Here is a 12,312-nt window from a genome sequence, read left to right on the forward strand (position 1 = left end):
TTATCAGTACCACAAAATATTACCACAAAATATTGTGATTAGAAGATAGGTGTCACATACAGCACACTAATCAGCTAATTTGAATTGTCTTTATTATCTTTGGACCAGCAATGAATTTCAATGAGATGAAATAAAATTTCTGGTTTCCCACATTCCTGCCCATATTCACTCTCAGTACAGTAAAGAATAGATACATATGGAAATGCTCCAAACTGAACAATAAATCAATTATATCTGTGATCATATTTTCTGTTTTTTGAGGATTTAATTTTTGGAAATCTTGGATTTTCTTGTTTTTCTATTTTTTTTTCCAACGCACTTCTTGCGTTTCTAAGGTTCCACCCAAAAAGTACCTTTTATTTTTGACAGCATGTTTTATAGCTTTGACTTATTTTGACTTTGATTTCAGGTGAACTCAGAAGGAATGACTGAGATATAAATCCTTTGTTTGTTTGTTTTTTTTAGATATTTTCTGTCGTTTGAGAAAAGCTCTGGAAATAAAGAAGAATAAAACAATAGGAGATATTATTTTTAAGCTCTATCTCCCCCATCCTTAACTACAATCGAACCAGACATCAGCCTGTTAGAGTGACTTGAAAATGGAGAAGTGGCTCTGTATTTAGCTCTAAATACTCTGTATTTGGCTCCAACCATGCTCCCATCAACTCTTACAAGCTTTCTTGTCTGGTTAGGCATTTTATGGGTAACCAGACTTTCTCTTTCTTTTTTAATTGGTGAGAAAGTTGGTGTTTCCTGGAAACAGTAAGAAACTTACCATCACTGGTTTATTACTGGTGGCATAAAAAAGCCCACAGTGATATCATGCTGAGCTGGTCTCCATTCAATCAGTTTGATTTAGTAAAGAGGAACAGCAGCAGCGTCATGTCGCCCAATCACTGTGTGAAAATGAGACAGTAGATTTTACTGAGAATTATGACCTCAGTGAACGACTAAATCAAATGTATTTCACAAGAAGTTGAAGTGTTGTAATCACAAAACAACTGAAGATAGATTAAAGGAAATTCAGCGTAATTTTATAAGGAACTATAAGGTTACGTTTGGAAATTGATTCAGACATGTTGGTAATAAGAGAAATGATGCATTTATTTCCACATTTGGTAATATTAATGTGGTCTGTAAAGCAAAGTGATGCTGCTTTTAGCTCTGCTGCAAACTTTATGACCAAATGGCTCTTCCAGGATGCTGAATGTTTACATGGAGAGAAGTGGTTACTATGGTAAACTCTGCAATACATCTAAATAAATTATCCCTCTGACCTTTTTTTCTATTATCTGAAAGAAGCATCCATCAACTTGAGCTTTTAAGCTACTCCTCAAGCTTTCTATCTACAACTGATTCTGCCCGATGTTAATTATAATTTCCGTCTATCTCAGATCACCCATGCAGCCTCTCGCATGCACAGAAGCGCGCTGGTTTCCATGACAGTAAGTGACTGCTTCTGGATTTTCACTCTCCACTAGAATCGCTGGCGGGCGGCCAGAAAGAGGATCAATGGAAGTATTGTTGCTCGGAGGATGGCTCGTCTTTCCAGGAAGTTGCTGCGGCTGTAGGCTTCTGATCAATGACACCGACAGAGACCGAGTCGCTTCATTCAGAGTCACGCGGGGAGGACTGAGTAGCGCCGACGGAGCCTAGGACAAAAGCTCCCAGAAGCGCAAAGAAGACAATTTGATGAGTTTCAATGAGATGTTTCCGACCCTTTTAATAAATAGTAAAAAAGTTATGGTTTTTATAAATTAATTAAAAAATAATAGATTTTTTTTGTTGTTCCCAAAAATTCTGGTTAAGAAAGAATGTTTATAGAAAGTTTCCATGAGAAATCTATTTTTTTTTAAAAATGCAATAAAAATAAAAAATAGCAAAAAAGTACTTACAAATGATCAAATATGCAACGGCCTTGCAAAAGAGTTTATATCAGTTGAACTTTTTCACATTTTGTCACACCACAACTACAGTCTTCAATGTAATTTGATGGAATTTTATGTGAACGACCAATCTGAAGAAAAATAAAAAAGACAACTTCTTCTTGTACATGATATCTTCATACAGCAACAGTCTTCTGTCAGAAGCCTCTTTCATTCATTGCAAGAATGACTGCTACTGGAGATCCTTCCTTCCCACAGCATCCTCGTCCATAACGGCTCTCTCAAGATATGGATCATATGAGTAACAACAAGTATAGTTGAACTGAACTGAAAACTTGCTAGAAGCACCAGGAGACTTAAGACTGGAATGGATGTTCACCTTCCATTAAAGCAGGAACCTCAAACACAAGGACAAAACTACAAGAGACTGGTTTGGACCAAAGCATATCCTACTGTGAGAATGGCCTAGTCAAATTTCAGCAACAGATTTTTAATAGACTTGTTTGTCACAGACACTCTCCATTCAATCTGACTGACAAAGATAAACTGAAGAGACAGAACAAATTAAATTTTTTTATAAAAACTTTGATCATTTAATCTTCACTTCTCTTTTTCTTTACCACTTTGTGTTGACGAATCATATAAAACATGTTTCCAGACGGAAGCAGCGTTTGATCCATATATTTCAGTTTTCCTTCTTGGTCCCTCGTCCCTGCTCCAAATTAATTTCACTTTCAAATCACCTTCGTTTTGACCTTACTTATTTTGAATATTCAAAATGTTCTCATATTTAGCATTAAACAACCATTTTAAATAACCTGAGTATTCCTTTATAGGGTCAATTTCTCATGTAAAGCATTTAGTTTTTCAGACCGATAATTTAATATTTCATGCCGAGGGGGTTGACTATGATCACAGCTCAGAATCCGCAGCAGTAAACCACACGTAAAGAAGATTAGAAAGCACAATCACCGAGCAGCAGACACAGAACAGCTTTGTTAAACATGCATTTCATATTTTTATGAATAATACGGCTCCACACACATATGCTGTTTTCTAAACAATAAGGATGTGGTCTGTCAAAAAGGAGCAATTTTTGACTCAAAGGGAATTTCCAGACTCATGCCGACATACATCTGATCAAACACATGACAAAGAGCCTCATGGAGCTAGAAAGAGACGTGACTAAAGACTGTAAACCATGAGCTTATTCGCCACTTCCGTTTTTGGTTCGTCCATGTGTTTCTGAAAGCGACGACTCGTGATGAGACACTTGGGCCAATGAACTTAATTATTGTTGTGGAAAAGAAAATGGACATAAATAGTGTGGGTTGGGTTTTGCATGTATTCCAACGAAGGTGTACAGATATATGTAACCTCTAAACCAGATTAAGATGAGGAGGTGAAGAAGAGGAGAGGATGGAGAACTGTGGGAAGAAAAGGGGGAGCAACATTATGGGGGTGTTTTTAATTTATTTTGTATATTTGGTAAGAGATGCTAACACATCCAGAAAAAAATGTAAAATATTTTTTTAAATAACAGAATTATATTGAGTCAGACAGAAGCAAGTACAATAAATCTGATAATCCTCCAAATATGTATTTATTTCAGTAATTCAGTTAAAAAATATTCACTTTTTGTAATCCAAAAACTTTGAACATTTAAATTCCGATTCACTTTTTCTTTTTACTACTTTGTGTTGATCCATCACATAGAAATGCCTACAGTTTCCCCTGTTTGTTTATTTAACAGAACTATATTTAAGCATTTACTTCTATTAATTTTGATGATCATGACTTACAACTCATACGAACCCAAAACTAAGCTGTCCAGAAAGTTATAATGATGCAAAACCCAAAAATAATATATATATTTTAAATACAGAAATCAAGGCCTTATTGTGATCATGGGAAAGACTGCTAACTTGACACGTGAGCAGTCACTGAATTTTGAGGGGACGACAGAAAAGGTCTCAGCTGACTGTTCATAGAGGACTCTGTGGAAAGTTGAGTGAAGGGAAAAAGTGTGGCAGAAAAGCAACAGGGATAGCCCCAGTCTTGGGAGGACTGTAAAGTAAGTCTGTTGTGGTATGCAATTAAGGAATTAATTACATGATAAACTAAAATAAGCCTGTTAATTTTCATTCTGTTGATTTGTTTGTGTGTTTGTTTGTTTGTTTCTTTTTGCAGAGATGTCATTATCCATTTTATTTATGTTTTATTTTGGATATTTAAAATATCTTCCATTTCTTGTATTAAATGTTCTTTACAGAATTAAAGCTTATTGGTCTTTGAGAGGCCAAACTTGTATGATTATGCTACAATCAATATATTACTTAAATCAGGGGTGTCCTCTTTCCAAATGGAGCTAAATTTTCCTTTTGACTTGGAAATCAAGCTCTCAGAAAGTTGGGACATGCATGGAGATGCAGATTTAATTTTTCAGTAGGTCAAACAGAATCTATGGAGGACTATCAAGAGGAAGACGAGAGGAACTCCAGAGGAAATAATAATAATTCAGAAGAGCTGAAAGCTGCTATTAAAGCAGCTTGACCTTACTTAACCCCACAGCAGGCCGGCAGATCACCTTCATGCCACGCTCTACTGGTGCAGTAATTCAAGCAAAACGAGACCCAACCACATATTGAGCGCCTACAGAGACCAGTGAGTGGTTGACATATCTGTATTAATTTGGTTTCATGTAATATCTTCTTCTAAGAACTGAACTTGGGGTTTCCATTAGCTGGTAGTCGTAAAATAAAAAGAAATTAAGGCCTGCCATATGCACTCTGCATAATGAATCTATATAAACCGAGTTTCACTTATTGAACTCAATTACTGAGATTAATTACCTCTTAAATGACACTCTAAATTATTAAGAAGCTCCTGTACACAGCTTTACCGATTACATAAAAACCAGGTGGCAATGTCTGAATAATAAATAGCTCATGCATGCTTTTGTCCCATGAATCCACTGGGTTACTTACGTTGACTTTGAACGCCTGCACAGTGTTGTCCAGCAGCAGCACGTTGCACACAACCTGTGTGTGCTGCCTGTCTCGCTCCAGCTCCGTCGCCCGGACATTGTAGGATCTGCCAGCAGGCAAGCGGAAGCGCGCGCTCATCACGCTCCTACCAGGCTCTGCAACAACCAAACAATAGGCACAAGATGAAGACAATGTGTTAGAGAAATGGTAAAAAAAAAAAAAAAGGACAAATGCTGAGTTATTAAGCTGCGTTCAAATCTGTAACATTAAGGCTGCAAATAGATTGCTAACAATGCAAGACTTCATGTTGCAAAACAAACGAGAAATGCAGAAGAGTAAAAGATATAGCCGATGTATGTACAGTGTGTTGTAGTTTTCTCCAAATGTTTCAGTGAAGGCAGCCAGTGAGAAATGCAAGCCTGTGCAGGCAGCAGAGAATGTTTCATCAGAAAAGAATGTCTATCAGAGGGCAAGCTCTAACCTTCGCATGTTTTGGAAAAAAATGAAAATATACAGATATTAGGCAAAACATGGGTTAAAATCTATCAATCACGATTATCTGCAGAACACATTTCAGCAATGATTCAGTTCTTTACATCATAAAAACACAAAAATACAGTCATAAAAATCACCATGCAGTCAACAATATATTGTGTGGAATCTTTGCACTACACAAAATAAAATGTAATTTTGTAGTGACACAGAACAGTTTTCACAACTACAATTAGGCAGAAATAATTATTCAAATAATTTATATCTTTTGCTTTTGTGAAATAGACAAAAAAAAACACCCTTCTCCTGATGTTTTTGTTTACCAGATGATTCCAATAGTGACACAAGCTTTTAGTTTAATTCATATGTTAAATCTAGCAAACCATGATGAAAATATTGTGAAAGTATTGCGATAAACAATAATATTGTCATTTGGAACCATTTGAATTAATATATTGATAATGGCATAATAATGTAATTAGACCTACGCCTGTCACAATAACAAATTTAACTGGATGATTGTTTCCAAAATTATTGCAATAAATGATAATATTGTTGTTTTGAGACCCTTTTCCAGTAAAATATTGACAATGATGTCATAATGTAAGCTCACCCTCTCAAAAACTAACTAACCCCACACTGCAACCAGAAGACATTTAAATATCTAAAATAAAACAACCAAAAACAATAAAAAGGAAATAAAAACCAATTACAACCAAACCCATAAATAATAATCAGAATAGAAATTATCAAGCTCAATTGAATTCATCAGGTGATTAATTGAGTATTATGACATGCTTAATTTCATGTTTTTGGACCATTTTAAAATTAGTTTGACTGTAGTCCTATACGATTAAACAAGATTAAAGTATTTTTAATACATTCAGTCCAATTTAGGAAAGTAACCAAAAACCAACTAATGTCAACTGGTCATTCAAATTTGAATACATCTTACTAATATTGAAAGTAAACCCTAGACCACACTGCTGAATAATATCTCCTATGATTGTGAGTGGCTGGTAAGATGATGGTAGCTGTGTCTCATTTTCTCATTATTACAGGATTAACAAATCAAAACTACTTTGTTTCACACATTGTGACGCTTACTGTCTCCATGTCTGACTAAATGACTCAAGGCAGTCAAGACCAGACCAAGAACTAAACTCTAGTTTGCATAGTTCAGAACAATGTTTTTGTATTTTGGTGAATATTATAAACTTTTGAAATGGGAGCTGCTATAGGAATACCAAAAGTCTGTTGAGTGAATGCTTCGTTTTTGATAAACTGTGCATGCTGAGGGTTTGCTGTGCAAGACAATGGCTTGTCATAACAGATTATCTCAAAGCGCCGAGACCACTAGCAGATGGTGAGAACGAATACTCACTAATAGCCACACAACAACAACCCACCTTCCACCCACCACCCATTTACCGAAACATCATACATCTGTACAGAGTGTACTTTCTTGCACACTTTCTGTTACTTCATCTTTTTACCATCCATAATGGCTCATAACCAAAGCTGGTGAATGAAGTGCTTTTCACAAGTGACCTTCCATGCACCTTAATAACATCATTCCATCTAGTTATTGTAGTAAAGGCTCGCTAGCCTTGGGCCCTGGAAGGGAAAACATGAAAACATAAACAAAAAGAACTATATCAGACATATTTCTGCTGCAAGATGTTAAAGCAAAGAGATGTGTATACTTGATGGAAATTTGTATATGATTCAAACATCACTTAGTCTCAAGCTTGAAGTATAAAAAAAAAATGCAGAAAATAGATAGTCCTCGTAATCCATTTATTTATTTTCACGTTAATACTTTTCTTCATCCCCAAGTACCTGTAATATTAGCCTATATTAATTTTCGATTCTGTACTAACAATCACAGATGAAAGTTTGAGTCGTTCTCAAAGGGAACAAAAATGCCACCTGTTAGCAACCACGAATGAGCTTGATGCATGTAGTGGATGTTTCCTGTTGACACGTTTTGGCATCAAGGACTTGCTATTGTGAAACACTAATTCCATGTTTTAGTACACGCACCAAACGGTTTTCTTATAGTTTAGAGTGAAACCACATTTTTGACTCTTTTTGGTGGCACTTCTTTCTGTCCCTTGCATCCTGCCTCCATATCTGCTAAAGCACTTAGCATTCGTCAACATCTCATTGGCAGAAGAGATTGTTGCGCAACACAAATTCTTACACGGCCGGAACACAGCACACTAAATAGTAGAGCATAGTTTAACATAGACTCAAGGAATTTTAAAAATTGAGTTCCTCGAATCATTTGATGGATCGTTACAGTGAGTAGAGGATGTCTGTGAGTAGAGGATGTCCAAATAATTAAGTTTTAGACTCACCTGTCCAAAGAATATTATTTCAGAACTCTTGGTCTGTGTCTACATTTTCTGTGTTAAATTTCAGTTTGACCTTTGTGTTTTTCCTTCTTGTAAACCTCCCATGAAAGTTAAACTTCTGCAAGTTCTTTCCGACTGTGGAGGAATGTAATTTCACATGAGGTCATGTGGTGATATTTTAAGGTTTTAGGAAACTTTTTTGGATCTTGCGGTCAACTTAGGGGGTGAACTTGCTTGGATGGCCAGAGTAACTCAGAAAAATACGGGACAACACTGGCTAAGGGTTCATTCAGACCGATCCTGTTTAGCTCATTTGCCTAGAAAGTCTGTTTTATTGGGGAGGAGTCATGCACAATCAAACTGATGTGGACTAAAAACTCTGGTCCACCCAAAACTCTATCTAGATGCCAAGCAGAATGGTGAAGGGCATTATGGAGAAATACAACTAGAACAAACACTTGAGTTTAGTGCAAAGGGAGAAATTGCTTGTTGTTTTTATCAAATGGCAAAAGAGAAATCCTACAACTGCAAAAATATGATACCATTACATTTCTGTTAACATTTTTAGAAGAAGGAAGATGAATGCAAATTGATCAGAGAGGCTGCCAAGGGTTTGACAACAGCACTGACGGTGCTGCAAGAATTTCCAATGAGCGTCCAAGACTGATTAATCAATTAATCTTCAGAACAAACAACAGATGAATCCATTGTAAAATAATCATTAGTTGAAGTCCTAGTTATTATTACTTTGTGTTTATTACCACTATATACCTTTTTTTTCCCAATGAAATGAGATCTATGAGTTACATTTTCCCCAGGAAGTAGACACCGGGCTATTTGTCTGAAAACCACACATTCTTTAAATTTCACATGCTAAAACACACAAACATGGCTCATCTGAATCTGGAAAATGCCATTTCTGTGAGTAGCAGTTGTACAAAACACCTCTGCTGCTCTCAGAGGAAATTCTCACACAGCTAAGAATCCCACACAGGAAAAGAGCAAATGTCTTTTACAGAATGCGTGTGTCATGCACACAATAATATTTCTATGATGTAATCAAGTGACAAGTAGATGAAAGGATGAGATTCATCACTATCCATCTGATTCATAACAGCAGGCGACAGAGCTTGCCACCTCCACTTGGAGTGGGTATATAATATTGGCTCGTGTCACGTTATGCGTCTGCGATTGGCAAGATGTGCAGGTTTTAATGTCGCTCTTCTGCCCGCCAACAGAACAACCACAAATAAACAATCTGGCACGCACAAATGCAGAAGTAGAGGCATGAACCCATAAACATGTGCAAGCGTACCAACAAAGGCAGGCAGGCAGGCAGGCACAGTGACGCTGTCGGCGGGATGGTCAGTCCGGCAGAAGCGGATGCTGAGAGGAAGCCATGCAGAAAGAAGAACAGAGCGCGCCTCGCAATGACGAATGGATGGTGAAGAGGGACTTTATCCACGTGGTGCATCATCTTTTTCCACAACAGCTCCTCCACTCATCATTTTATCTGATCACAAAATGTGACCAAAATCAGAGTAATGACCTTTTCTTTATTGGCTCCTGTGGTAAGACGAGCAACAGACAGTCTCTGCTCCCCATATTGTTTACTTTTATTTGTTAACGTTTAGTGGTCTGACTGCTTCCTGCTGTCTCACAGTAATCAGCCTGTCTCATCTCAAGCCCCCGCTGTAAATGCCGCCAGAGAGCAAACAGCATCTGAGCACAATGAAGTGGAGTGTCACATCAACTTTGGGTTAGGAGAGGTCAACACATCGCTTCACTTTAATCAGACAAGATGCCCCCGGAAAAAATGTACACACTGCTTAACAGCATCTTCAAAGAAACATTTTTAAGAATTAATCCAGTACTTGAATAAGGGTGTTTTCACACCTGAGACTTTCACACCTTTGATAGAGGGACAAGATTGCAACATTCACATTGTACTGAGTCAAACCCTTTAGAAAACCTGTGGTGGCATTGCACCAAGAACCACTGAGGGAAACGACACAAAAACCGGCTCAAGACATGAGCGTAACTTCCTTCGTCACTAAATGTAAACCAAAGTGGAGCAGCGTCTGATTTTAAAACTTGTGTGATTGTGCACTACTGCCTGCTTCCTGTTCTTGAAGCGGTCTCCAGTCCGCTTGGCATTCACATACGCATTCGAGAGAGTTCACTTCAACCAAACCGAGGCCGAGGTTTTTAGGCGGACGATGATTCCCTTTTTGGTTGACATCAGAGTTTGACTACACATCCACACCTCCACAAATGGATTGGACTTCCCAGGCAAATAAACTAGAGTTTGATTAAAGCAAACTAAACAGAACTGGAATGAATGCACCCTTAAACTATTGGCTGAGATGTATCATCATATATTTTACCTTGTCATCATTAAGCAGTTGGACTGCATGAATATCACAAACACTGTTTTCTTTAGCCCAGGATGAGCCATTTATATCCAAAGTTGCCACAGGCTAATTCTGCCAAGTTGCATCATCGTGTGTCTGAAGTGGTGCAAAAGAAATGGGACAAACTAACAACAGGGGCTGTGCATTAGAAATAGAGGGGTGTGTGGATGTTATTCATAAATGTGTCTGGATTACAGTTTTTAATGTAAAACAAACTGTCTGAATTGTAAAAAAATAAAAATAAAATAATAATAATAATAATAATCCTAACATTAGAAGAGAATGGCTATTTTTAACAGGGTTCCTACATATTTGTCATGTCAAAGACCTGCACTTTTCCAGCCATTTCTTCATGGCTCAGACTTAAAATATGGAAGCAGCAGGAAGAAACGAATGTTGGCTGGTTGGCCTAACAATGGATTAACAGATTAATGGATGGATAAAATGAACAAACAGAAGGGTGGATAAGTGGGAATGGAAAGAGATGGTTAGTTGGAACAGGGACAGACGGAAAATGGACAAAATTATTGAAGGAAACCTGGATGGGAGGACAAATGGATGAACGAACACAAAAACACAGGGTTAGATGAATGGACTATGGCAAAATGGATGGATAAATATACAGGTATTAGAATATTTTTTATTTGTTCAAGAGGGGCAAAAGTGACAATATGTTTTTAAAAATGAATTACCTTGTCTGTTATTTTTGTCCCTGAAAAATACAACATACACATTATTAAACAGGCTACTTCAATTCACCTGTTACATCAGGTAGTACACTTACTCGAAACAGAATAATTCCATTTCACCATATTTCAATTATGTGGGTATTTATTGATGCTTTCGTCAAGTTAAGCTTGAAAGCATAATAGTCTATCATACAGCGCAAATCTTATGAAGGTAACTTTTCCTCTGGTTACAATAAAATGGTCCATCCCTAAAGATTCATCAATGAAAGGACAGACAGATGGCAAGATAATGGATGTTAGGATGGAAGGATGAAAGAAGATGAAGTCTGGAATATAAATATTTCCAGAATATATCTAATCTGTGCAGGACTCTTGATGTTATGTAAATTGAACTGATGTAAAAAAAAAAAAACACAAAAAAAACGATAGAGGCAATAAGCTTTTATAAAACTTGAAAAAAGCCATCTATGTGGATTTTGTTTGGTTAGATGTGTGCAACTACGCCCCACCTTGAAAAAAAGGAACAGACTCATACAGGTTTTGGTGCTCTGCTAAAACACTGTAACAGCTTTCTTAAGACTTTGTGTCAAATGCAACATGATACTGGATACTGTGTGCATTCTACAAGCCTGAAGGAAAATAATTCATGGTAACAAATCAACTAACATTTGGGTGTTTTTTTTCTTTGTGCAAACAATTGCTTACTGCAACAATTTCAGTTGTTTTTTCTTTTTTTTTTTAAACTGTTCCAGTTCTGTCGTATTGTACCATTCTCAATTGTACTCCAGTCTATTGACAATGTTCCATAATTTTCTGCACCGCTGTGTTCTTTTCAGCGTTGCTCTGCTGAGCTGGACAGGACGGCTTCGCTCCCCTGAGAGAAGCCTCCGGAACTCCGGAAGCATGCTGCCTTTATTGCTTCCTGCAGTCAGCAGAGCTTACAAACATGCGGCAGAGCATCTGCGTACGTCCGAATGTGTGTGTTTGCACTATAAGGGCCCGTGACCCTAAAGCTTCTCTCACCGGTGGGCTTCTCTCAACTTATGGCAATCGCAGACAGCCCTGCAGCCTTCCTGTCGGCTCTGCGTCAAACATTCTTACTTTAGCAGATAACGTAAACATACATTTGCGTTATTTAACTTTAAAATCAGCCAAGCTAAACAACTATCTTGGTACAGATGTAGACCGACAACAAATGAACTTCATTTGTCCCATGCAATTCTATTAATGCTCCAATTTCTTCAAAGTAACTCAAAGACATGGATACAAATGCTCTGCTGCTTTGAAACAGTTGAAGTATATATAAATAGACTCTAGCTTAAAAAAAAAGCACATACACAGTAGTTCTGCATAAAAACACTCTACAGTGTTTCACAAAGCAAAAACTAGGCCAGAAACAAACAGGTGGTCAATTACAGATGGTACTACTTGGTCAGCAACAAGAATAAAATGCATTTATTCAGACATAAAACAATGTTTATATG

General features: G+C 37.2%; 1 protein-coding gene across 1 annotated transcript in view; it reads right to left on the reverse strand.

Moving 5' to 3' along the window:
* ptpn4a (protein tyrosine phosphatase non-receptor type 4a) overlaps positions 1 to 12,312 on the reverse strand; it is a 78,627-nt gene that overhangs the window by 42,187 nt on the left and 24,128 nt on the right. Inside the window, exon 2 of the mRNA XM_015000989.2 lies at positions 4,874 to 5,028. Within this exon, the coding sequence (XP_014856475.2) occupies positions 4,874 to 5,011 (138 nt within the window). The 5' untranslated portion in view covers positions 5,012 to 5,028. The remainder of the gene's footprint in view (positions 1 to 4,873; positions 5,029 to 12,312) is intronic.

The sequence above is a fragment of the Poecilia mexicana genome, unplaced genomic scaffold, assembly GCF_051168715.1.
Source record: "Poecilia mexicana isolate PSO_F unplaced genomic scaffold, ASM5116871v1 scaffold_2, whole genome shotgun sequence".
Classification (NCBI taxonomy): Eukaryota; Metazoa; Chordata; class Actinopteri; order Cyprinodontiformes; family Poeciliidae; genus Poecilia; species Poecilia mexicana.